The following is a 25,974-nucleotide window of genomic DNA, read 5'->3' on the forward strand; positions in this document are numbered from 1 at the left end:
GAGACAAAGACTGCTTTTGTTTCCCATATATAAACTGACTAAATTTAATTACTTATTTCATTTTCCTGAAACAAAAGTATGCTCAGAACATAAGCTCTGTCAAACTTATATTCATTAGTACAGGAGGCTATTAAACTCTGAAATGAACTCCAAGAAGATATGATTTGGTTTTGATGAAAAAACAGGGCTAAGGCATAGAGATAACAATCCTTTGAGTGGCAGTTGGAGCTAGTAAATATTGTATTAGTTGAATATTAGCTGTATATTATAGCCTTAAAGTAAACAGTGTCAAGGAAATGTTGCCCAAAGGTACAAACACTAGACCTTTAAACACATGAAAAAAGGCAAGATTTCCAGACTGGAGGAATTTACTTTCTAAAGAAAAGATGTAAGAGTTGTTTTATGAAAGGGTAAAATTTAGCATCTGAAACAAGATTGTTCCACATACTGAAAAATTTACTGAGCATATGTTAGCAGGGAATTCCTCTTCAAAGGCTACAAAAGACTGCGAACAGGATGCTGATTGAAGGAGTTAAAGGAAACTTAAATAACCAATGTTTGTTTCTTTGCTCACAGTAAGGAAAGGACAGTTCTTGATTTGATAGAAGAGGTCCTTAACTATAAGTTCCTAAGGCACAACCAGCAGATGATCATGTTAGGATGGGAGAACTAAGAACAAGGCCACATGGGAGCCAGCAAGATGACCTCTGTCCTTTCTATCGTCAGTGACCCTTACACAAGCCACTACTTTTTTGTTGTTGTTCTTGTTCCAAACCCGAGCGAGTGCATCCATCTTCAAAACTCTGGGTGAGATTTCTTGAGGATTTATGAAAGGATGCTGAGCAAATAAAGAATTGGCAAATTTTTCACTCATTGACACAGGAAAAAAAGGACTGTCAGCAGAGAAAGATGAATGTAATAGGGATGTAGAGCCACAGAGATAATTTTCATTCAATTCTTTGGGATGCCAATGACAAAGCTTTGGAAAATCAGTACTGCCTGAAAACTGGACCATCCAAGACAAGAAGTCTCTACTGCTCTACCTAACTTTTGATCTTCCCCTATAATACATTATCTTTTTATCATTCTTCATGTTTGTCTCCTTTTTTTCTCTTGTCAGAACTCTCAACGTTTTTTGAAGTAATTTTTGCTGACTGACACACAGAATGGGAGAACAATGTACAGTAAAGGAACACGGTATAGCAAAATAAACTTTAAATATTTTTGTTATGTTAAAACATAATGAAACCTATGCTGAGATCAGAATTAGACTATATTTTTTTTTGTCCTTGCAAAAAGGAATTCAGCCATTAGAGGATTATGCTAACACCTCTCAATTTTGAGAGCTTGTAAGACAAGACATAATTCGTATGCCTGAGAATTTTTTTTATAATAGTCCTTTTAGAACATAAGTCTCTAAGATCTGAGTATTTTCTGAAAGTGTATATCTAGAATTCCCACTAATGGAATACTTCCTATGAAGAAAAAAAAAATCTTCAAGTGCAATTTCTAAAATGTCAATCAACTCACAAGAGATACCAACAGACAACTTCATAACAAACAGGCACACAAATATTTAAACTAATATACAGATCATACATGCGTTTCTGCACATTGCTGAAGATTCAATGTGAGCAACTGTTATGGATGAGGACAGTGAAAATGAACTCAGTAGGAAACGCGCTCTATTAAACTCCTCAGTACAGAGGCACGACGACTGTGACCACACGCAGACTTCAGGGGATGCTAACATATGCCAGTCTTAAGCATAACAAAACTGTTTAGCCAGGAGTTAAAATTTGTATGGATAAACAGTGGGAAAAATGTAGATTGTGATAAACTAGTTTCTTGCAACCAAAATACAATGCTAACATTGCTCTTCAAGTATTCTAAAATTACATGGAATCAGACTTAATAAAATTCCAAGAGACACGACTCACTGTATAGATTAACTTCTGTAACAGAATACTCTAAACAATAGATATTACTATAATTGCTTCACTTTAAAACACCTTTTAATTTGTAAGGTATGAAAGCTACATAGCTAAAAAACCAAATTGTTTTGATCAAAGATGACGCTAATTTTGTTTCTTGTTAGCTATGTGCTCCCGTCACATTCATATTAGAGAAAAAATGACCTGGTGGTAACACTAGCTATATTCCAACATGGATTTCTAAAGCATGGTAAGTGCCTAGTTTTGGCTTCTACCTGCAGCATTCCCAAAACATCTTTGGCAAAGGCCATTCAAAGGATAAAATGAATCAGCATATAACCAACTACCTTAACAAAGGCCACTCAACAGCAGTAGGCACTCAGGTGCTGACAACTTAATTACTACATTTTGATGTGCTATGTATTATCTTCAAATTTTAATGAAACAAGCAGAAGCAAGCAGTGCCATTGTCTCTCTAGCACACAAAAATTTTACAGGAACTTTTTTCCCCTCCATTTCTAAAAGTCTAAGCATCTCTGAGGAGCTCTTTGCCAGAAACTAAAGGAGAGTGAAGGAGGAATTCAGCCTCCACAGTCAATATTGCATAATGTGCTAAAAATACTGTAGCCGGTATTATTCTGAGTTGCACAAAATCTTTCATTTTTGAGCTGTTAATTTTAGCCACTCTATATATTTCTGTGCTTATGTTTAGTTTGTTGAAGAAATAATGATAGACTCCCTATCTTATCATGCGTAAATAAAATGCAAGCATTTTGGTTGTTGATTACTGCATAGAAACAGATTTATACTGGCTATACATTATCTTTCTTTAAATAACAAAGGACAATTATACATACAAAGATAATCCCAAATAGAAGAGAAGTTATATACATGATTGAACTGCTCTTGTTACTACAGAATTACAGCCCAAATGATGCTCCAAGGTTTACCGAGCCAAATGGAAAACATTTTGCTATAAAACAGTAATTTACTGGATACACCACACTCACCATGAGACTATGAATTTATACAAATCAGGAATATTATTACAGAGAATGCCAAAGACGTGCATATACCATAGAAAAGGATACTGTATGTACTCAAGATGTTAAGACAACAACAGTCTATGATACAGAAACCTTATTTCTGCATTTGGACATTAAATCAGCATAATGATGTTCTGGAGCATCAGACATTAGTGTTTTGATACGACTAACAGCAACTTTTCACACTGTGGCTGTCACACCAATAGCTAAGCACATCCTATCGTAATGTTAATGTAGTGTAAATCATGAATGCAATTGAACTAAAGTCTTGTCAACATGCTCATTCACTCATTTTTAAGTAAAATTTCCCTGTAATAAAATAAAAGCTGTGTTGAGTGACGAAGAAAGAGAAGAAATAGAGAGTTTCTTTCTCCAATGCTGTAAATGCGTTTTCTTTAAATGCTGGAGCCTGCACTAAAATATACTTGTAAAAAATAAAGCAATAACAAGAGATTGTAAAAACATCAAAACTCAAAATACTCATAAAATGAGATACTATTTTAGTGCCGTTAGTGAAGTCATAATCAGTATATGACTCAAGAGTATTGGAATAAATATACTGAAAAGAAACTTGGCACAAAAATATGTTCTGAGTGCAAGAGATACTCAAAGAACACAGACCAACCATAACAAATGGCATGTGTGCTCTGACTTTCTCTAATAGTGTATCAGCTCATCTGAGTGATACTTATTTGTACTGACTAGAAAATATGATACTAAATTGCTTTGATGCAAAGGTCTGAAAAAACGTGTAGACATTTTCATCTCTGTTCAGACAGCTCACCGTTATTTTAGTGAAGCCCACACCAGAGCATGCTTACCTAAAAATGATTTTGTTAGCCTAGATGACACAGAAGACTTTTGACAAGAAGTTTTATGTGAAGCTGTAATACATCTGACTTGTCTCTATCCCCAGTGCTTTCCAATAAACACACACTGAAGAAAGATCAATGCAAATAAGATCCATACTGTCTGTCAATTTTAAGTCAACATTCATTTCAGTAGGACAGTGTATGAACACAAGTTTATAAAAACTGTATTCCTATAGTGCAGTTTCAAAAGCAGCCAAGGCATTGGTTCATTTCTGCAAACTGGTTTGCTAAGTTAATTGACAGAACAGTCTCATTTTTGATGGCAATTGCTCTGAGGGGTCTCTACTTCAAGAGATTGTCTCTCCCATTAAAATGAAAATCAGACAGGTAATTTATTATTCATATTCCAAACACTATTAGTAACACATTTTCTAATAAACAAGCATGCAATTCGCTATCATGTATTCACTATCAGAAAATATTACTTATGTCTGTTGGAGAGACTGAGGTATATTCAATATTTCAGGTTTTTTATGGTCCTTCTTTGAGCACATTAACATTCAACATACCCTGATTAGTTTCTCTTTCAAATACATTCCTGCTTTCCAAATTAAAAGCTAACATGCTTCTTTGATTGACAGGTTAAATTATTTTATTTCTTTGCCTTTTTGGACAAGCTGGTAAAAGCATGTTCCCTGGAGAGAAATAGGAATGCTTTTATTTTTTTTTTACATGGTCTGAGAAGATAAAAAATTTTATTTATCTTCCACATATAATTTTGTTGCTAGAAGAAAGGAAATGCTCCCTGAAGCCCACCACTTTATGCTCTTTAGTTTAATGATACAAACATGTTCTGAAGTATACAAGTGTAAACTCATTTCAGTTCTCTCTGCTGCAGAAGCCTAAAGGAAAGAAACCTTAATACAGAACATCACCTTCTAGCACTGGAGTTTACACCTTAAACCAAATTATAACATCCAATTACATGCAATCTTTATATCTTCAGTTAGGATTTCTCTCTGTTCATTCTGAATGAGGCTTGATCTTAATTGCCTTTATGCTTTTCCACCTCTGTCACGACTTGGTTTTGCTATAAAAGGTGAGAGCCTGGAAAGTGGTATTTCAAGGTAGGTTTGGAGAACGGAAGCAAGTCTTTATGAATGTAATAAATGTATTTAATAGGAAAGTTATCTATGAGCAATATAATAAAGGAGTATCCTAATGTAGACAAGACTAGTATTTATAGCAGAATTAATTAAATATTCATATTCAAATAATAAACCTAGATAACTTCCCCTAATAGCCATAAGCTATCCATGACAGAGTGGAAAAAATAACTGGCCTATGGTGATATTACACAATAATTTGACTGAAGAATTTTAGGGTTTATATTTATGTTTAGGTTTCAGATACAGAGGTTCTCATGGAGTAGCAAATAGACAGTTACAATGCTATAGCAGGAGACTACAGTATCAAACGTGTCCCTGTTTAACAATGCACTGTATCATTATATAACACTTTGTTATTTGTGAAAAATGCATTAATTATGCAGCACACATTATATAGTACACATGGTAGAAAAAGAAATCAAATAAGAAGAAATAGAGTGCACAGTTAAACTAAAATAGATGTATACATGGAGAGCCACTGAAGTAAAGTTCTACCAAGAAACCCCCTCTAAGTTGCTGCAACACAGAATTCATAAAAATCCATATGAATAAGCTTATCTATTGAGAAAAACCCACATAAAGCCAAAAATATACATCATCCATACACCAGATATGGATTTGTCTGAAAGAAGATCACAGAAGAGTTTATCTGAAAAAGAAATCCTGCTCTGTACCTAATCTCTGGCCATTTTGCCTTAAACCTATAAGTAAATCCCTCCTGGACTCCATTTAATGCCTTAAAAGAAAGAGGACAAATAGATCCATTATTTTTACAAAATAAATGAAAGAAAGAAACCTTTGTTTGGAACCCCATCTCCCACAACCACTGCAGCAAGTGGAATTTTTTTTCTACTTGAATTCTCAATTTATCTGATTTATACTTATCTTTTGCTTTAATCACTCCTGAAAGCATTTTAAAACACAGTTAAAAATACCTCAGAAAATATTCAGCTAAAATTTGACATAACATCATAGTAACTTCAAAAATATCTACAGTATTTATGATTTCTGGCAAGAATCTTCCCAATCCTTTAACACTTCGTAAAGTGACTGGGCACTGCAGTATATCTTCTTATCAATAAATTATTCAGAAACAGATGGTATAAGTTCCATAAACATTTCACACAAAAAAAGCCATGCCAATGTTTTTCCTTATAAGGAAAAGAAAGCCTTAGGCAACCCTGGATGCTAAATTTAGCAGCATTATTTTGGGGAAAAACAACCTTTAAGAACAGTAGATTTCATGTAATTTTTAGCGTGATGGGCCAAAGGTCACCTTGTGTTGTATGTGGTTGTTCAAGACAGCTGTCTGTTCAGCTCTGACTTGTAAGTGCCCGTGCATCACATCAGAATATTTAGCAAACTAATACCTTCATGATCATCTTTTCCATTCTCTCCCATCACTTCCCCCATCTGGGTGCATGAGAAGCGGGAGCAGCAGTAACACTCCTCCATTCCATTGTTAATTGAGAATCCTAGACGCTGTGTTTTACTCAGCAAAAAGCACAAGCACTTCCTATAAATTGTCTGATGACAAATTGTATGGAAATATGTATCATGAGGGTAGGAAGATATAAATGAAAACTGAACTGTGAAGACAGGTAAAAGAAGAGCTAAGCAAGTCACTAGTATTGCGAGGATGAGAACCTCCCAGGACATGTTTCTCTCAGAACTCCACAAGTCACCATATCAGTCAGGGCTTGCAATGAGCCACATGAGCCCATGCAAAGTGGTCACACCATAACCATTATGTCTAACTTCTCAATCCTAGGTAGAGCTGTAGAAGATAATGGCCTTTCTCCCAAGACCACAGAAAACTTCTAACACCATTTGTACCCATGAAGATAAGACTAGTACCTGCATAGACAGATAAGCAGTACTCCAACCTGCACGGATAAGAACTGACAATGCTTTTCAGCAGAAGTTAAATGGACAATGGCCTCGTGGATTCCCTCTAGCCTTCAGGAGCTGAGTCCCACATCTGTATCTATTCCCCTTCTCCCACAGGGCCAGAGGTCAGGTCTTAGGCTAAGAAAGGCCATGATTAAACCAAACAGAACATTTCTACAGCTAGATAGTCACTACTTTTCTACTATTCCCCCACCTACACCTTGATTTGAACCCCTGAAGCAGTTGCAACCCTGTCTCCTCCCACACCTGGTGCTGCACAGTCATCCATGCAGCTATGGGCTGTGACAGAAGTAGAATGCAAAAGGCCTCACCAGTCCCTTCAACGGTCAGCATGCTGCTTAAACTCCAAGTAAAATGGCATAATAAGATATATTTGAATATGCCCTTAAAAAGGGCACTCTGACAAAAAAATAGCCTGAGCCTTTAGCAGTCCAGAAAGTCAAACAAAACACGTTCCACCCACAAGCATGTACACAGAGATCATTATAGCCAAAGGCAAGAGAAGAAGCACAAAGAGCCCAAGATTCACAGCCATGTAAGCACCTGGAAAAGCTTCCAGAGCAACAGCATAGCCAGCTTAGCCCTTCGCTGCTATGAGGCCTGAAGACAAATTCCAGAAGAGCTTCCTTCTTTCCCATAGCCCCCAGGGTACCTTCCAGGGCTCACCAATCCTTTACAAGGGGTGGTTCACAAACACCAGGAATTCATCACAAAGTATTCAATTGAAGTCTAGAGGGTACATGCATGGCTCACAATTCTACCACTCTACTTCAGGTAAACTTCAGGTAATAATATTAAATTCTGATCCACAGATAACAGGAAATATTCATAAGAATAAATGTTCTAGAGTAAAACACTCTTTTAATAAGCCTTTTCTGTCCACCATTTACATACAATACGGCAACTGCTAGGTTCATATGAAAACAAATATTTCATGTGTTGAATTACATATTTTATATAAATAATATTAATTTTTAATGCTAATTAAAATGTAAATCTTCTAATAGGCTTACTTACTGGATGTTTGGCTGAAAGTCTGCCAGTCACAGTTCCTGTCTGATTCCATGTAGAGGAAATAAATCCCTGTAGTCAAGTAAAGTAAAAATCCCCCAAACCAAAAGGATTAAAATATATATCTAAATTCCATTTAATGTAAGTACCAGTAATGAAAAACTCACTGCAATCAAGACTACAAAATAATAGTTAAAAACCTTTATAATTTTCTATATATAAAAGTTCTTAAACAGTAAACACTGCAATCCTTTTATGATTAATTTGAAATACCATATCTTACAGGCTACTTTTTATATTTCTACCTTTCTCATGCACGTTCTTAGTCCATCCACATAAGTTGATTTCATCTTATGAACCTAAATTACATGAAAGTTTAGATAAATGCTTATTTTTAAAATTAAGAGATTTTTCAAATTAAAGATCTTAATTTCCAAATGCATATTAAATTGTTTTGTAGACTTTTTTTAAAAAGCCAGCGTTATCTTAGTAAATAATGGATGTATACTCACTAATAGCTTAATCTGTTAGCCTAAGTTAGGTAAGTGCCCAGTTATACACTAAAGCCAAGTCTTTGCAAATACTAGTAAATGAACTATTGACATTTATTCTTTTATATCTTATATGCCCACGGTCAATAAACTACGCAAAAACCTAACACTTTTTTTTTTTTTTTTTTTAAATATCTTGGAAACTCATCCTCTGAAAAGTCAAAAATTAAGTATGAGAGCAGACTAACTAGGCTTTTTGGATTTTCAGGAGGCTCATCACCTTAAAAAAAACAAACACCATAAATAGTTATCTCCTTCACTTTCTGCAGAGTATTTCTTCGAAACCCAAAAAATAAATATCTTGCCCTAAAAGTATGCTTTATAGCACTAGACAAATTTAACAGGGAAGTTTTGCAGTTGTTTTTGCAATAGAGTTTTTTGCTAGCTATAATCTAACATAGTACAATACAGAAGTATAAACATTAAGTTTAAAAACTCTTAAGAATACCTACAACTTCAAATTTTCAATGAATATTTGAATGAGCTTACATTAGAGCCCACTTGGCTTTTTATTTATTTAGCTGTGAATATGTTATCTTTCTTGCTAATTTTGCTGCAGTGCAACTACATTATGTGAAAAAAATCAGCTCACCTGACGGTATTCTAAAATTATCTTAGGCAAAGGATGGAGATCTTGCAACTTATTTAGCTGCAAAATAAAGAATATTAAATACTTTTCTGTCAAAGCTGAATGGCCAAAATACTGGCAAAAGAATAACATCCTTCAAGCAATCTCACCCTAGGCCCAAGGAAGACTTCACTGTTTCCTGCCTTCAGCAGGGACACTGGAGATTACCCCATCCCATTTTATTTCCCTTCCTGTCCCCGACAGAGGCAAAAAGACATGTAGACATAAAAACTTTTCCACAACAACTTTGAAAACACTGGCTACATGCCCCTTTTTTTATTTTTTGTGCTAGACAGCATCAATGCAAGAGAGAATATGATAAAAGCATACAAAACAATACATATTGACACACATACATATTTATGCACACACACGCAAAATCCAACAGGAGAATTTCTCCTGTTCCTCCCCTATTAAAAGTTCCAGGAGACCTTCAAGAAAAATGGAAATTCTCAAATCCAGAAGTAATAAAATAAAGCATATTCTGATTACATTGACTGTAAATGGCCATAAAATTTCGTTAAGAAAAAGAATGAAAGTATTAAAATAGATATTGAATATTTATAAATACCACAGAAATATCTGGAACTACAACAGTTCAGGGTGAAAAATAGATCCAACTATACCAGAATGGAGATTTGAAAGCATAAGGTTTTTTCTTGCTATGAGGACAGACAACATGTTAATTATCCAGTATTTATCTACTGGAAGGTTTCAGCCTACTTTTCTCTAAAAAACAAGTCTCAGCAGTTGTTGAAATGAAAGTTCTGGACTAGATAGAAGCATTGCTTTGACTTCTGCAACAGATTTTAGGTTCCCAAAAAAAGATGACATGCATTCTATTTCATTGATCTCTCCCAAGGCTTTCTGCCACTCTCCAAGATTACATATTTGATCTATGAAACCTCCTCCTTCTTGAGTAGCAAATGGTTTTTATGGTTAGAGTGTTGACATTACCTCAAAGATCATATCTGGTATTTCAGACACTTGGCCCAAAAGTTGAAGTTCCCCTTTTCACACATGAGAAGCAAATACTACATTTCTACCTTCCCCAGAGGTGTCCGTTCTCAGCAATGAGTTGATTTCACTCTGATGTAAACTAGAGCAATACAATTGTAGCAATAAATCAGAAACAGGTGCACAGAGGCTTCTTCTCAGAAGGAATTCCATTACTATTATCTTAACAAAATGATCTATTAATGATGTGGATGAGGAGATCAATTGCACCCTCAGTAAGTTTGTAGATGATACCAAGTTGGGTGGGAGTGCTGATGTGCTTGAGCGTAGGAAGGCTCTGCAGAGGGGTCTGAACAGGCTGCGTGAGGCTCAACATGGCTCAGAGCCAGGTCCTGCACTTCAGTCACAACAACCCCACGCAACACTACAGGCTTGAAGAGGAGTGGCTGGAGAGCTGCCCAGAGGAGGAGGACCTGGGGGTGTTGGTTGGCAGCCGGCTGAACATGAGCCAGCGGTGTGCCCAGGTAACCAAGAAGGCCAACAGCATCTCAGCTTGTATCAGCAATAGTGTGGCCAGCAGGAGCAGGGAAGTGATCGTGTCTCTGTACTTGGCACTGGTGAGGCCGCACCTCGAGTACTGTGTTCAGTTTTGGGCCCCTCACTACAAGAAGGACATTGAGGTGCTGGAGCGTGTCCAGAGAAGGGCAACAAAGCTGGTGAAGGGTCTGGAGAGCAGGTCTTCTGAGGGAGGGGCTGAGGGAACTGGTTTAGTGTGGAGAAAAGGAGGCTCGGGGAGTGATAAGGTCTCCCCTACAACTACCTGAAAGGAGGTTGTAGAGAAGGGGGTGTCAGTCTTTTCTCCCCAGTCACAAGAGATAGGACAAGAAGAGATGACCACAAGTTGTGCCAGGGGAGGTTTAGATTGGATATTAGGAACAGTTTCTTCCCCAAAAGGGTGGTCAAGCATTGGAACAGGCTGCCCAGGGAAGTGGTTGAGTCACCATCCCTGGAGGTATTTAAAAGACACACAGATGTGGTGCTTAGGGGCATGGTCTAGTGGTGGACTCGGCAGTGCTAGGTTTACAGTTGGACTCAATGATCCTAAAGGTCTTCTCCAACCTAAATGATTCTATGATTCTATGAAAAGGAAGGGGCATCCACATTTTCCTCAAGTTAGCAAAAAGTCTGCAGTCTGGTCTTGACTTCATAATTTTTAGACTACTGTATTTGTCAGGTTTCTGCACTTGTGTGGGATCAGATATGAACATCTGCATTGCTGAAAATTATCTGCTCCAACACTAACTGAAGGAAGAACTGGAGATGCTTCATATGCACAATATTTATTGCACCGAACCTGAAGATACATGCGTCCTCTTGTACACGTGTATCAGAGTATCTGAACTGTTTGGTCATTATTGTTCGAAGAGAACAAGATTCTATGATTCCATCAAGATTCTGCAGATCTGACTCCAATTGTAACCGCTCTTAAAGACAAGCATCTCCACAGAGGAGGAAAAAAAAAAGCCTGAGGAAAATTCATGCACACAAGTAAAACATTGGACCATACAAAGGAAGTGACAAGTCCAATTTCAAACCACAGGTATCAAATAATTTCCCACAGACCTCTTTCCTAGCATGAATGAATGAGTTAAGCATCCTTAAAAAGACGACAACATGGTTTTAGCCCAGATCTCCTCATAGCAAAGAGAAAGTCTGGGTTGCTATTTCCTTCACCAGCAGAATTTATGTTAATGTTCTTTTCTTTTGCCAGTGGTCTCTTTCACCCAGTCAGCCAGTCATACTGAGGAACCAAAATCTGACTGGTGAGAAAGTCTCTCTCCTTTGAGGAAGATGGTCATACATGCATGCTCGTTGTTATTTATATACTAATAATATATATTAAAGGTTATCTATTATATTTATATATACACATAAGTATATATTTCTATTATAATATATATTAATGTTTTTAACTCTAGTTTATTGCTAAAGTTTTGCTTCAGTAGCTAGTTTGTTTTATCCCATCATGGAATGAAACTTTCATTTCCTGCAGAAATAAATGAAATGTGATTAATACAATACTGGAATATAACTTAGAAGTTTTGCTAAATCATGCAGATGGTTTTAAAACCCCTCCCCATCTCACCACAACTTCTGAGGTGGACACAAGTTGTTGTATTTCAGTTCTGTGAACTTTCTCACACAGTGCATGCAGTTTTAACTTTTCAAATAGTACCTACAGTAGGAAAAAACACATAAGATAAATGCTTCAGTGTTTCAAGTGCTGAAACAGAATGGAAAATTATTTGGTGTCTGAACTTAACTCTAGAAAACAGATTTCAAGGAAAACAGAGCACACTGTACCAAAGAGAACTAACACAAAATTGAAAAGATCAAATCTTTTGATCAAGATTTTGAGCTATTGATCAAGTAGTGTACTTACTAAAATCAAACACATAATTTATGCAAATACTTTCAAATACAGATTATCCAATATTTATGATTTATGAAAAACTGATATGTCCTCCATAAAAATCAGAAAATAAGATAGTTAATATAAAAGAAAAATAATGCTGAAGTTCTAAGGACAATTTTAAATGCTTTATAGTTTTTCTGTGTCAATAGCAATTTACAGAACTTACAACTTACATAATAATAGTAGCATAAATATTACCTCTCTGAGTTGACTACTGCTGGTCAAAAGGAATTGTTCTCCAGCAACTTGATAAGCTTCCTGTTCAAGCTCTTTGAGACGCAACTATAAATTAGTACATCAGAATTATTCTGTTTACATTATTATTTTCTTCAATATCTGCTATTTCCTAGGTTAACAGGTATATTGGACTTTTTAAAAATAGGCTACTTGATAATGTGCAATCATTGCTGCCTATCAACATTTGGATTAGTAGATTGCTTATGTACTCTTCAATCTATATTTCTTTGTGATCTGGGAAGGGGATTTACTGTAGTAAAAAGCACAAAAATTTGTGGGAAAATAATTTAGGTTACTGAACACTATGGAGAGCTGTAAGAAACAGAACCATGTAAATTATTCCGGTAAATTAATAGCCTGTCAGACCACTATGATTATCTAGTCAGATTTCATGCTACAAAATACGATTCTATTGTAGCTGTTTTCATCAATGAGGAAATGGCAAACTCAGAACTATCAGAACACTTATGTTGTAAAAAGCATTTTATTTACAAAGAGAGATAGAAATATCACTTCTCAGGAAGATGGTTACTGATAACTGTAGGTTCAGAAAGCATTGCTACAATTTTTACTTTACAACATAGAATCCAAAAGGACCTGTGCATTTTGCAAAGCAATTTCAATTCTGGGTAAGATTGCTAATGAAGCAAATGTCTTTTTTGCTTGCCTAAACAAACATGAAAGTATCCTAAAATGTAAATATCATTACTTATGTTTATAATAATAAAAATACTAGAAACCCCAAACTGTCATGTAAAACACGACAAAACAAAGATTCCTCCTCTTTTTAAGCAGTTATGCTCAAAAAAAGCAGAAAGATGATGCTATACAATTTCCAAAAGAAAAAATAAAGATAAAATTTACCCCCAGAATTTCTGATGTTTTTTTCAGTTCTTGTTTGTTCACATGTATTTGGTGTGTTTCCATCACTGTAAATACAATTATATACTGAGAACATGAACATGCTTCTTAAACTGTAAAACAAACTAAAACACACAGCTCTTATGATGCTAAGACCGTGTTTGGCACTCTGAGGTATAACGTTCTACTGGAGCATAGTCAGCAGCTGTGTGAATACAGGGAAGATTCATATTTTGAACTGAACTTCCATACCTGCCAGAATTTTGACAAGTGGAAGTTCTAGTGTGCAATATAGTTTCCACAAACCTTGAACCTGTAAAGCAAGATAAAAATAAATTCTTCAGTACCAGCCAAATTTAATCTTAAAACATATAGTAGTAGCATACTGTGGATCTATCTTCCAGTAAGCAGTATTTCACTTTCCATATAATCCCTTTTTATATGACAACGCTGTTGGTGTAATGAAATACTACTTAGTGTGAATTATAGTATCTAAATAATGTAGTCCTTTATCACTTAATTTGGTGGGGAATAGTAATACATTTTGTAATAATAATATTTTTGTACAGGAATAGTAATAATATACACACTTCATTTTTCTAAACAGTTTAGTTTTAGAGCAAGCTCCATTATAATAAGACATACAGTTATCCCTTTTTTCTTTATTCACTTGAACAATTAAGCAACCATTCAGATTTCATAAATTTGTTTTCATTAGGAAGAAAATAAAAAAATTATAGGGTTATGTACCCAACTGAGTTACAAAGAACAGGAAGTCTGGTTTTTTCTCTAACCACTCAAGCAATCGGACAGCAACACTTGTCTAAAAACTCCTCCTGTAACCTGGCTCTCAGTGTTTCTGTGCCTTTGGTGTTTCCCTGTTGCCTTCCTTCACAGATCGTTTCATCATACTGCTGGGCCACTTAAAGATATCCAGATTAATACACTCCATCAGCTAATGGTCTAAAGCCCTACACTTGCTACCATCAATTTCAAGGAAAACCCCTAGGATTTGAGGATTTTAGGATTCCACGAGAACCTGAGCATATCCCTAAATTCTGACACTTTTCCAGGTATAGGATTACAGTGAGAAAACAAACACACACACAAAACCCCACTAAGACTAAAACGCTTCTTGAGAGACATTGTGAAGTGCAATAAGGGCTAAAATAGAATAAAGTGGTTCACTTGGAAGAGACCTATGATGACTATCTTGTCCAACTGCCTGACCACTTCAGGGCTAGCCAAAAGTTAAAACATATTATTAAAGGCATTGTCCAAATGCCTCAAACACTGACAGGCTCAGGGCATCGTCCACCTCTCTGGGAAGGCTGTTCCAATATTTGAGCAGTGTTTGGCTAATACAACCTAGAGCAAAAGATATGCTGAGAATTCTTGTACCCAACAAATACATCGAAAAAAACCCAGCTACACTCTGTTTTAACTCTGTTAACACTTTTTAGACTGGTTCAGATAGCTTTAAAATACCAAAAGTCACAATATTCTGAACATTTCCTGTTCTTAGAATCTTCATTTAAATATTTAGTTAACTGTTGCCACAGAAAAGTTCCTTCTAAAGATTAACCTTAAGACTAACTGTTTCCTCCTTCTGGAAAAAATGGCAAATTTGATGGGCAACTTTATTTTAAATTTGATCAGCACTGTAAACCAGTAAAGATTGAAGCCTTCTATTTAACTCAAGTAGAGATTCCGATCTGAACAAGCAGCACACCAATAAGTCTCTTGAATTCATCATAATACCTCTGAAGTTATACCTGAGCAACTACTTTTCATATCTTACCTGCAAGGCACGAGCAAGGTCCATCATTACATTATAAAGCTTCTCCAAGTTCACACCTAAGTTTTGATACTGATATGAAAAAATTTTAGAAAGTTTTAATGCTAACATTAAAATACTTAGAATACTATCTACTTTAAAAGAGATTAAACTATATATTTTCTTGTATGTCTCCTGTTATATTTAACATTTTAGTAATGTTCTTAGACTTCTGACCAACAATTCATGAGCAGAGCAGTACAGGTAATGAATATTCAAGACTTTACCTCTTCCTTTATTTACATTTTGCACAGATTGAGCATGGAGAAATAGTACCACTACACTGCCTTTGACACTGAAGTCAGTCAGAATTCTATTACTACTCGTAAAATGAGGAAAAATTCCTTGCAATTTTCTTTCTCCTATCAGTACTGCCACTCTTCTGTGCCTGAACTATTCACTTCCTTCCCTTCTGTTCCTGAGGTATCCTGCACAGAGTCATGCCACCTCATCCAGCTGGCTAGAAGACCATTTTGAAATGCATTCAGACACTGAGAATAGTATTGTTAGCTCAAAAAACATGGTCACTAAAAAGAAACTTAATGTCAACTTATTACTTTTATTTGCCAGGCTATATTTTTTTTTTACATTTTGTGTATTAAAGTGCTGTTTTTCATTACTGAATTCCTGTGAGGAAAGACGGAAATGTGAAAAATGCTGCAGACATTTTCTTCCCTGCAGCCTGTATCTTTGATGATGGCTGAACAAGCAAAATAGAATAAATTTATACCCAAGCCATTAAGTGCAAAAAAACCTAGCACTGTCCCATAAAATTCCTGGGCCACAAACCACAGAACCTGGGACAGCATTCCAGAGGACTAAAGTTACATGCTTCTCTGTCCCTGTACTCTTCCACAAGAATCACATACTGGTCTGTGTTGGAGGCAGGAAAATAGGTTACATGGAATTAAGTAAGGCATGTTATGATAGTTCTTAGTTTTTATATAAAACACTGAAATTAAACTAAGGGTTATTTGTATTAAAAGAGGCATTTACTCTGTGTTGATAAATACTTCTGCGGATATAGCTTAAGTATTGGGGCAACTTGGCCCCAATACTTTCAGACAGACATTAAGAAATGTCAGACAGGCTAAAGAAGAGAAACAAAAATAATATTAAGTTTATAAAACATGACCTACAGAAAAAGGTTTAGAAGAATAAGTTGAAGGAGGAGAATGTAACAGTTTTTATAAAGAGAACAATTTATCAATTATCAATTATTTTCATGTAGACTTGGTGTACAACCATTGGTTTAATGGAACCTGCTTAATCTGCAGATTACAAAATTTCTTCACAAAGTTAGACTACCACCTCTAGGGGACAATCCAGGTTTTGACTGCTTAAAAAAATACATTTAACATTTTCTAGTTTATCTCTAGATTGCAGACTACATTGCTAACCACATAAAAATAAATGGATCAGTTTTTAACCCCATCTCCTCCTAGTTTCATCGAATGACTCACAGTTACAGTACTGCAGGATTTGCTAATAGTACCACTGCATTCACTTTATCCACTGCCTTTATAATAATGCAGAAAGCTGCCAGTATAGGGCCCTTCAGTCTTTCCATTTCCACCTTAAATAACTACAAATCTTTCACACCTTCCTTGTAAAGAAGATGTTCCATCCTCTGATCTTTTATGGCTTCACTAAAGGCAGATCATGCTTGACAAACCTGGTGGCCTCTGTGACAAAGTGACTTGCCTGGTTGACATGGGGCAGGCGGTGGACATTGTCTACCTGGACTTCCCCAAGGCCTTTGATACAGTCCCCCACAGTCTCCTCCTTAAGAAATTGATGCATTACAGCCTAGACAAGTGGACTGTGCAGTGGGTGGGGAACTGGCTGACAGGCCGCACCCAGAGGGTGGTGGTAAATAGTTCCTTTTCCAAGTGGCAACCTGTCACCAGTGGGGTCCCCCAGGGATCGATATTGGGTCCAATGTTATTCAATATCTTTATATGTGATCTGGGTAACGGCATCAAGTGTAGCCTGATGAAGTTTGCTGATGACACCAAGTTGAGTGGGGAAGTAGACACTCCAGAAAGGAGAGCTGCTCTGCAGGGAGATCTGGACAGGCTGGAAGAGTGGGCCAGCAAGAACCTTACGAAGTTCAACAAGGAGAAGTGTAAGGTCATGCATCTGGGAAAACATAATCCAGGAGTGCAGCACAGACTGCGATCCACCTGGCTGGAGAGCAGCTCTGTGGAAAGGGACCTGGGGATCCTGGTGGACAGAAAGCTCAACATGATCAAACACTGTGCTGCTGGGGCCAAGAAGGCCAACGGGATGCTGGGTTGAATCAAAAAGGGCATCGCCAGCAGTGATAAAGAAGTCGTCATCCCGCTCTACTCAGCGCTTGTCAGGCCACACCTGGAGTACTGTGTACAGTTCTGGTCTCCGCTGTACAAAAAGGATGTGGACAGGCTGGAAGGGGCCCAAAGAAGGGCCACCAAGGAGATCAGAGGACTGGGAAGCTGCCATACGAGGATAGGCTGGGAAAACTGGGTTTGTTCAGCCTTGAGAAAAGGAGGCTCAGAGGGGATCTCATCACCATGTACCAGTACTTAAGAGGTAGCTATAAAGAAGATGGAGACTCCCTTTTTACATGGAGTCACATGGAGAGGACAAGAGGGAATGGACACAAGTTGCTCTTGAGGAGATTCCGATTGGACACCAGAGGAAAGTTTTTCACATTGAGGACAGTCACCCATTGGAATAATCTCCCCAGGGAAGGGGTTGACTCAGCCACCTTGGACATCTTCAAGAGTCGTCTGGACAGGGTGCTGGGACCAAAACTGCAGAGTCTTCAAGATGTGGGTGCATCAAGGTTTTCTTTGGAAAAAAACCCACATCCTTTTTCTTGTTCTCAATACCTTTCCTTATAGTGACTATATTTTGTCAGCTTTTGGCTGCTGCTACACATTGAAACAACATAAAACTGGCAACAATGATTCCAAGATCTCTGTAAATTGAAACTACTCCACATGCATTACTTTCTATCTATGCTCACTCAATTTAGTGAGATCCTAGAGATCTCTACCATGAGCTCAGCATCTGACTATCCAAAAAGGTAGATGTGAAATTCATTTGACATGAGGCATTATTTTAATAAGGGTAATTAGGACTTCTAAGAAAGATTCTAGTATAGTTCTGGTCTTATCTAATAAATGGGAAGGAAAAAAGAAGAAAACAAATCCCTGAAGGAAAGACTGACAAGAGAAATCTGACAGGCAAAACCTGCATTAAACCCCATAAAACTATGGAATTTTGAGCAAGTACAGAAACCCAAAATGCAAGATAATTGTCCCAGACACAGTGCAGTACTGATTGCAGATTCCTGTCCATGGTAGTTTGAAAAAAAAAAAAATCAAACCCTAAAACAAAATCCAAAACCCAAACCAAAATCAATAGCAAGTAGAACTGCAGGATGCCTAACCTTAACATTTTATATTTGACAACATGAGTGTAATGTACATCACATGGAGGACTCAGAGCAGAAATCAGTTTTGACACCAATAGATTCTTAATCACTTTAGAATATTATCTGGTTACACTCACTGTTTCTTCCTCAGTAGCCGCATTGCTGAAGACTGACCAAGATTTGGCTAGATTCTTGGTGAACAGGATATTCCCAAGATCATTTCTACTAAATTAATACACATAGGCAGGTTGAAAATAAATTTAAAACCTGCTTCAAGTGAATTACATCCTTCATTCAAGAATAGTAAAATAGTTAAAAAAGGAAAAAAGAACACATTGGCAGGAAACCAAGTGACCATGAAATCACATGGAAAGCTTCTCGGTTGAAAAAGGACTGTGAGGGTTCCTTGGACATCTTGTAAGCAATCTTGTCTTCAGGTTTATCGTTCACCCTATGTGTATTTTAAAGGAATGCTAATTATTCTATGCTTACTTTATTAATTACATTCCTATCCTGGAGCTGATGGAACACTAAGAGGGGTTCTCACGTTATGTGCTGCAGAAGTCTCTCTCTCCTCTACAGACCTGCAGCTATTCTACAGGTTTCTTACCTTACCACTCTCATGAAATACCCACAGCTGGGAAAAAAAATCTACTCCAAAGTAAATAAATTCTGCTTTCTCCACTCAATCTGAGCTAGGAAGTGTTTTCCTTACTAGAGTAAGCTCTCAGAAATTAAACTACCAAATCCGACTTTGCTGCCCATTTCATGGGCAAAGTTTCATTGTTTTTATGTGATATATTCAGAATCTTTCCTTTGGTCCTTCTGTGATGAGAAGAAAAGGACATTTGTACTTGTTTTCAGATTTACATTTTCCGCTAAGATTGCACAGAAAATGAAGACAGTGCTTCTCTTTGAATGAAACATCCAATATTTTGTAAAGAACAAAATCAAGATTTTATCATCTGGAAGAGTATATGTAATGTAACTAGATGTGATATCACTCTACTAAACTGGATGCTATTAAGCTCTGAATTATGGACTGGACCAGAAAGATTGCCACTGAAACTGTTTCCAAGAATATTTTATTAATAACAGGTCCGATGTCAGAATACTGTGGTGCTCCAGGACTTTTAATCTGTCCAGCCAGAAGAGCAGATCTTTTCAAGCAAAAGCAGGTAAGGATAATCAAAGTGGTTGGGAAATCTTCAAAATCCTTCCTAAAGGAGGGGCTATATAGTCTAACCAGATCTCCAAATCAAGGATTTTTCTAAAATAGAAAAAAATATCTCCACATCAAAATTAATGGATAGGGGAGGATCTTTCTCTCTCTTCAGGGAGGTAAGGACCCTTCTGAGTTTGTGAGCAGATATCTCTAGATACCTTTTTCCATCTGAACAGGGTCTTCTGCAGGAATTGCTCCCTGAGCTAGACGCCATTATCTCCTCCTGTCTTCAGAATGACTCTCAGAACCTCCTGGTTGTGTTTCTAGGGAGTGAGGGTAGGCATGGTCTGAGACCAGTACATCTAAACATTTGATCCTGTGCCCTCACAGTGCAGAGTCAGCTGTAAATCACCAGGTAAACATAGTCCATCCTCCAAACAATGCATAAAAATCTGCCTTGTACAAACTCACAATTTTGGACGACTGTTTGTAAAACAGCCCCATTATTCGAAGAAAAACAGAAGTCTGGAACTAAAGCATTACAACAGATGCAGACTGACAAGAGCAATGTTTCATCCACTATTTCATCCAAACAGAATGAAGAAGGAATCCAAATTACTTGTTGCTGCACAAACACAATAGAACCAGATCTGACTGAAAATTAGTTTATATTAGGACAAATTATAGCACATTATTGCTACAGAGGCATGTATTCTGATACACAGCTGGGTAATAACCATCACAGGAACTTTACCACATTGGTCCAATTAATTTTAAGAAAAGAGAAGTTCTGGGCACAACAGAAGCATATGAGACACCTATTAGTTACAAGAAGTTACGTTTCATGCTAAAACCAGAATTACCTGATTTTTGGGGTAACCTTTGCTGCAGACATGTTTTCCTACCACATACCATAAAATAAACGGGCACTAGTGTTTCAGCCATTCAGAACATGCTTAAGCCTGGACCATTGTTTTCATCTTGAAATGACCGTATGACTCAGGATGACAGCACATAAAACTAAACAGATTCTGCACAAGCTGATGTGGGAAGCGTGTCCCAGCAAAGCCCCAGCAGCAGGAGAGAGTTAAAATGGGGTAATGAATTCCACTGACAGCCCATGCAGGTTCCCCATCTGCTCAGCAGCTATTAGTCTATACAACCTCCGCATTGTTTGTGTTGGTCATTTGCGAGTAGACAATATGGACACCTACCGTACAGGCTTCCCCTTGGCCTATGGCACACTTGAACACTGCAAGACTGACTAATGTTAGGCCCTGAAGGTAGGATGCAGAGGGCTCTCTTCAAAACTGAAATATCTAGATCCACTGGTGGTCATCCTTGTTTCACAACAGTCTAGTCCTATCAGTGAGGACTTCTCCCTGCCCCAGACAGATTCATTTAAGCAGGCCCATACTCCAGTGAAAAGGCATCAACCTGTCTCCAAGAAAGGTTGCCCATACCCGCTGGTTCCAGAACAAGCAAGCTGTCTGTGAAAGACTATGCTTTCAGCAACAGAAAGCTTACTCAGTCCCATTCTGGAGGTGGAAGTACGGCCAGTGACAGGCTTCAACTGACACCAAGATTCCTCATCAGCAAATGCATAAGTGACAAGAGGCAAAGGTTTCAAGGTATATGGACCATGACCCCTTTTACGGAGCCTTTGGCACCGCATCAAATATACAGACCAGTAGCAAGTACACATATTCTGTGCTAGAGGTGTGTGGGTGAGTAGCACACTACAGACTAACATAGCAGTCATTCCAAGTACTATGTGGGGTGGGCAAGACTAGCACAATACAGAGGGAGCTTAACTGAAGTAGTGGGGCGGCACAAGACATGACATATCACCTGGTATGGATCCCTCTGGGAGTACAGACAGCTGTTAGGAACCTACCAGTAAAGCCAGAGCAAGAAGGCTGAAGAGAAATCTGTCAAAGAGCTAGGAGTTCACAGGAAGAACTGAGAAGCCAAAAAGAAAGTGGAAGAGTCCAGGGAACAAGTTAATTGCGTAAGGAATGGGGGAGAGGAATAATCACAGGATGTTAGAAGGAGACATTATCTGGGACTTGGGTAAAAAAGGAAGCATAAAGGGACTGGAGATGGCTGGGGCAAGGAAACAAACTAGACCTGAAGTAGGACAGGAAGGAAATAAGACTTCAATATTTAACTTGGAACTGGGAATCAGGATGACAAAGTTGAGAAATGATAATTAAGAACAGATGTGACATATGAAGAACAAAAGACTGAGTCAAATTAAGGAAAGAGATAAGATTACAGATGCTGACTCACAGGAGGGGACATCACATATAGAAATAACCAACAAGTTTATAGCTTCTGCACATTTGCCTGTTCATTCCCTACACTAATAGCTTAATTCATGAAGTAGGTTCTGAACAACTGCAGTTTACAGCTAGTGTTTTAAGTAAACTGGCTCTGGTTTTCTCAGAATTGTCTACACTGATGGGTATGTGCTGATACAGCTGATCTCTGTCCATGCTCTAAGCCCACTTCACATTCATGATTTTGCATCCTAGAAGCCCTACAACCATGTTACAATACTTGCATCTGAACAAGCAAAGCCTCTGAAAAGCAAAAGGTTTCAAAACCACATCATTAGGTTGCTGCGCATCTATTTTCATCATTCAAACAACCTCTGAAGGCTTATGTGTCCAGAGTAGATCGCTGTGGCCCAAAATACAAATACGAAAATTTTATAACACTCAGTAAATAAGTTTCAACAGACAATAAGACATTTCTATAGACCTTGGAATAACTTCTCAAAAAGTTCATCACGTATTCTCTCTTATTGAGAATAGAAATTCAGATTTTTCATACACATGCTTGAAGGTTCACATTTGACTCCCTACTGTTGCTCAGCCTACGATGTGGTCTAACAGATGTGAAATTCAGCAAAATTAAGTAAATATAGGCTACAAGTTCACAGCAATTAGAGAGCAAAGCATTAGACATTTTGGAAAGGAAAGCTGGATATCAGCTTGGAGGTAGGTAGAAAGAAAAAAGTTCAGATTGTACATCAATTAATATTGTTACTGAACTTTATGGTTTTGAAGCAGAATTCTACAGCTGTTCCTGGAGAATACGATCCCTTCCCTTCTCCCCTTTCTTTAAAATTAGATTTCCAACAAGTAGTATTAATATAATAATTTTCTTCCATCAGAAAAGCATTTTCTGTCTTTTTTTGCAATATTTTGTAAGCAAAAGCAATTCTTCAATCATTTCCTTCCCCTTTTACCCCAACCACAAACAATTTAAAACAAACTACTTACTGATGTATTTCTTAGAGCGCCTGTATCTGTATTTACTGTTCCCATAGTAAAATACTTTTCAAAATACTTCTGTACTAAACACTCAAAAGAGGGAACTGTGTCGCTGGGGTTTGTCAGCCATGCTGCAATCCTTGGATCTAAGACGACGCTATCAGCAACTACAAAAATAAGGTATTTCCAACAATCAAAATATTTAAATTACCTCCCACATGGAGAAATACCTCTAAAGTTTTGCCCATCTTTCCTGTAGACACATATAAATATGCAAGCATTTACACCACAAAAATGTTAAACATTGAATTCACAGCCATAACAAACAGTCAATATCATGACTACATAGGATTAAGTTCAATATTGAGTATTTTTGAAGAGGGTTTTTTGTGGGTTTGGTTCTGGTGTTTTTTTTCAAGTTTTAAACTATGAGTAAACCTTGGGTGCTTAAGACTGACTGTAAAAGCCTCTCTCATCACTGAAAAATTTCAAATTGAAGTTTTTATTTTGAGCATCTCCCTCTGCTGCAATTCTGTTGTTGCTGTTAAATTGACTGATAGCCACAAAATTGCTGGGGGGGTGGGGTCAGGGGAGACCCTAAATATCTCAGACTTCTGAGATCTCTAATGTATATATGAATTCACATATGGTTGCACAATGCATTGTTCCTGAAAATCAGAACCTTTTGTCCTATAGAATATGTGCTTACACTGCACTTTCTCTCATGTTCACATAGATACATAGGACAGAGCAAGCTTAGTGCTGTTTAATTTCCCTTTGAACTACAATCTCAACATATATACTGTAGTACTTCAAACAAGAGGAGAAACTAGTAACTAAAATGCTTTGTGATATATTGAAAGATAGATCTAAGTATCCTCTTCAGTAACCCCCAAGTTCAATGGACAACCCACAGGTACATTTACAGAGAACTCCACGCTACGCAACCTTACAGACTCAGTTACCTGGAAGCAAAATTTAATGTCCTTAGAGAACCAGGCTTGTTAACCTCCACTGGTGTAACCATTGCTGAAAAGAACTTCATATGGCTGCTCATCAGATGTTAGGGAAAGAGACATCTTGCCCCTGAAGCAGCGTGAGCTCTGCTGGAGTGACCAGATAACTGAACAATACTTCATCTGCATGGTCTCACATCAGGATTTTATGTAGCTCACTATCCTTTGAATCCAAACAGCTATTCACATCAAAAGCTAACAGATGCTGAGGAACAGCCTCAGAAATTGCCTCAAGGATACCCTCCTGGTAGTACTACTAAGAGAGTCTTTTTGTGATCGGAAGGACAGTCTTAGCCTTGGAATTATGCAGCTTAAGAAAGTATGTCAAGCTCTGCACACACTCCAAACCCAAATTTTGGATGTGTCCATGGTATTTCCACTGCTTTTTCAGTAAGAGGCAATCCCTACAGGAATTAAATGAAACTGACAACTGCAACAGACAGATTTGCCATAAACATAAATGATGCACTGTGAAGAGGCAGACTAAGCAACTCAGGCTCAGTGATGGGCAGTAACACTCAGCAACTGATGGCTGCTGCAAACTGCCCAGAGGCTGCAGGAAGGCTCTGCCTAGTGAGCTTGTGAATGTCCAGCATCTCACATGAAGACTGCATGAAATGAGCACTGATTTTTCTAATAACATCTTACCAGGGATACATGAAAGAAGAGAATCCTGTTACCAAGTATTCTCTGAGGTACCTCAAAGATTCTTTTCTCATATCTCTATTCACAATGAGCAGCAGACAGTCTCTAGCTAAAAAAGGATAAAGAATCAAACCCCTCAACCATCCATCCCTTCCTTCCCAACTAAAATTTTCACCAAAGGTGAGGGCAGCAGTAATGAGTTATAGCCACTGATTCAGTCCTGGAAAAAGGATGACACCTTCAAGGTAAGGAGGAGGCACTTATGGAACTGAGACAGAACAAAGCTGAAAGAAGTGAAGCAAAACCAGGGTCAAGCTGGGATAAAGAGAAGAGCCTGTGCTGATAAAAGCACACTTTTCTCAAGATTGTGAAACAGTACTCAAATCCTGTCTTTCTTCTACTTCAAAACATTAGTGAATTCCAACAGCAAAGCATGCCGTATTTTGTTGGTCAGGGCTAACGTATCTGTACACATTCCACTGGTTAGTACACTAGTTTGAGAATTAATGCAATCATTCAAGCGATTGCAGTCAATATGAGACACAGAAATGTCAGCATTTACTTGTTTTACAACGATGGGATTTTTTAACCTTAAAGGCAGGGGATTTGTAGGGTTTTTTGGGGGTTTTCTTACCATAGCAGAAATAATGGGTGAGGAAACATCAACTTCCAAAGTTTAAAAAACCTAGACAAGAATTCTTTTGGATACTAGAAACTTCAGATTCAAATCCCATCAATGAGACAGGATGTAACCTAGATCTAGCATTTCCTATGTGTACAGGTTATAAAACTGTCACCAGTGCCAGTACCGTCATAACGTTTCTTCCCCTCATTCCCAGGGCTATGTGTCATTTGTGTAGATCTTCACACCAGACTTCAAATCATCATCAGTTTACTGTGATTTACTGACAAATTTTTCATATGCTGAACACAAGCTGAAGGCTCTCCATAGAGGGAGTCCTTCCTGCACGGTCACACATTTCTGTAATTTACTCAGCAGTTATCCCGTATAC

The 25,974-nt window shown here is 37.5% G+C and overlaps 1 protein-coding gene across 1 annotated transcript in view; it reads right to left on the minus strand.

Moving 5' to 3' along the window:
- Positions 1 to 25,974, minus strand: part of POLN (DNA polymerase nu) — a 108,339-nt gene that overhangs the window by 70,644 nt on the left and 11,721 nt on the right. The window contains exons 6-13 of the mRNA XM_064448981.1: positions 23,310 to 23,467; positions 15,395 to 15,463; positions 13,846 to 13,906; positions 13,597 to 13,661; positions 12,694 to 12,777; positions 12,166 to 12,255; positions 9,027 to 9,083; positions 7,890 to 7,955 (exon numbers count right to left, since the gene is read on the minus strand). Of these exons, the coding sequence (XP_064305051.1) occupies positions 7,890 to 7,955; positions 9,027 to 9,083; positions 12,166 to 12,255; positions 12,694 to 12,777; positions 13,597 to 13,661; positions 13,846 to 13,906; positions 15,395 to 15,463; positions 23,310 to 23,467 (650 nt within the window). The remainder of the gene's footprint in view (positions 1 to 7,889; positions 7,956 to 9,026; positions 9,084 to 12,165; positions 12,256 to 12,693; positions 12,778 to 13,596; positions 13,662 to 13,845; positions 13,907 to 15,394; positions 15,464 to 23,309; positions 23,468 to 25,974) is intronic.

The sequence above is a fragment of the Phalacrocorax carbo genome, chromosome 4 (assembly GCF_963921805.1).
Source record: "Phalacrocorax carbo chromosome 4, bPhaCar2.1, whole genome shotgun sequence".
Taxonomy (NCBI): Eukaryota; Metazoa; Chordata; class Aves; order Suliformes; family Phalacrocoracidae; genus Phalacrocorax; species Phalacrocorax carbo.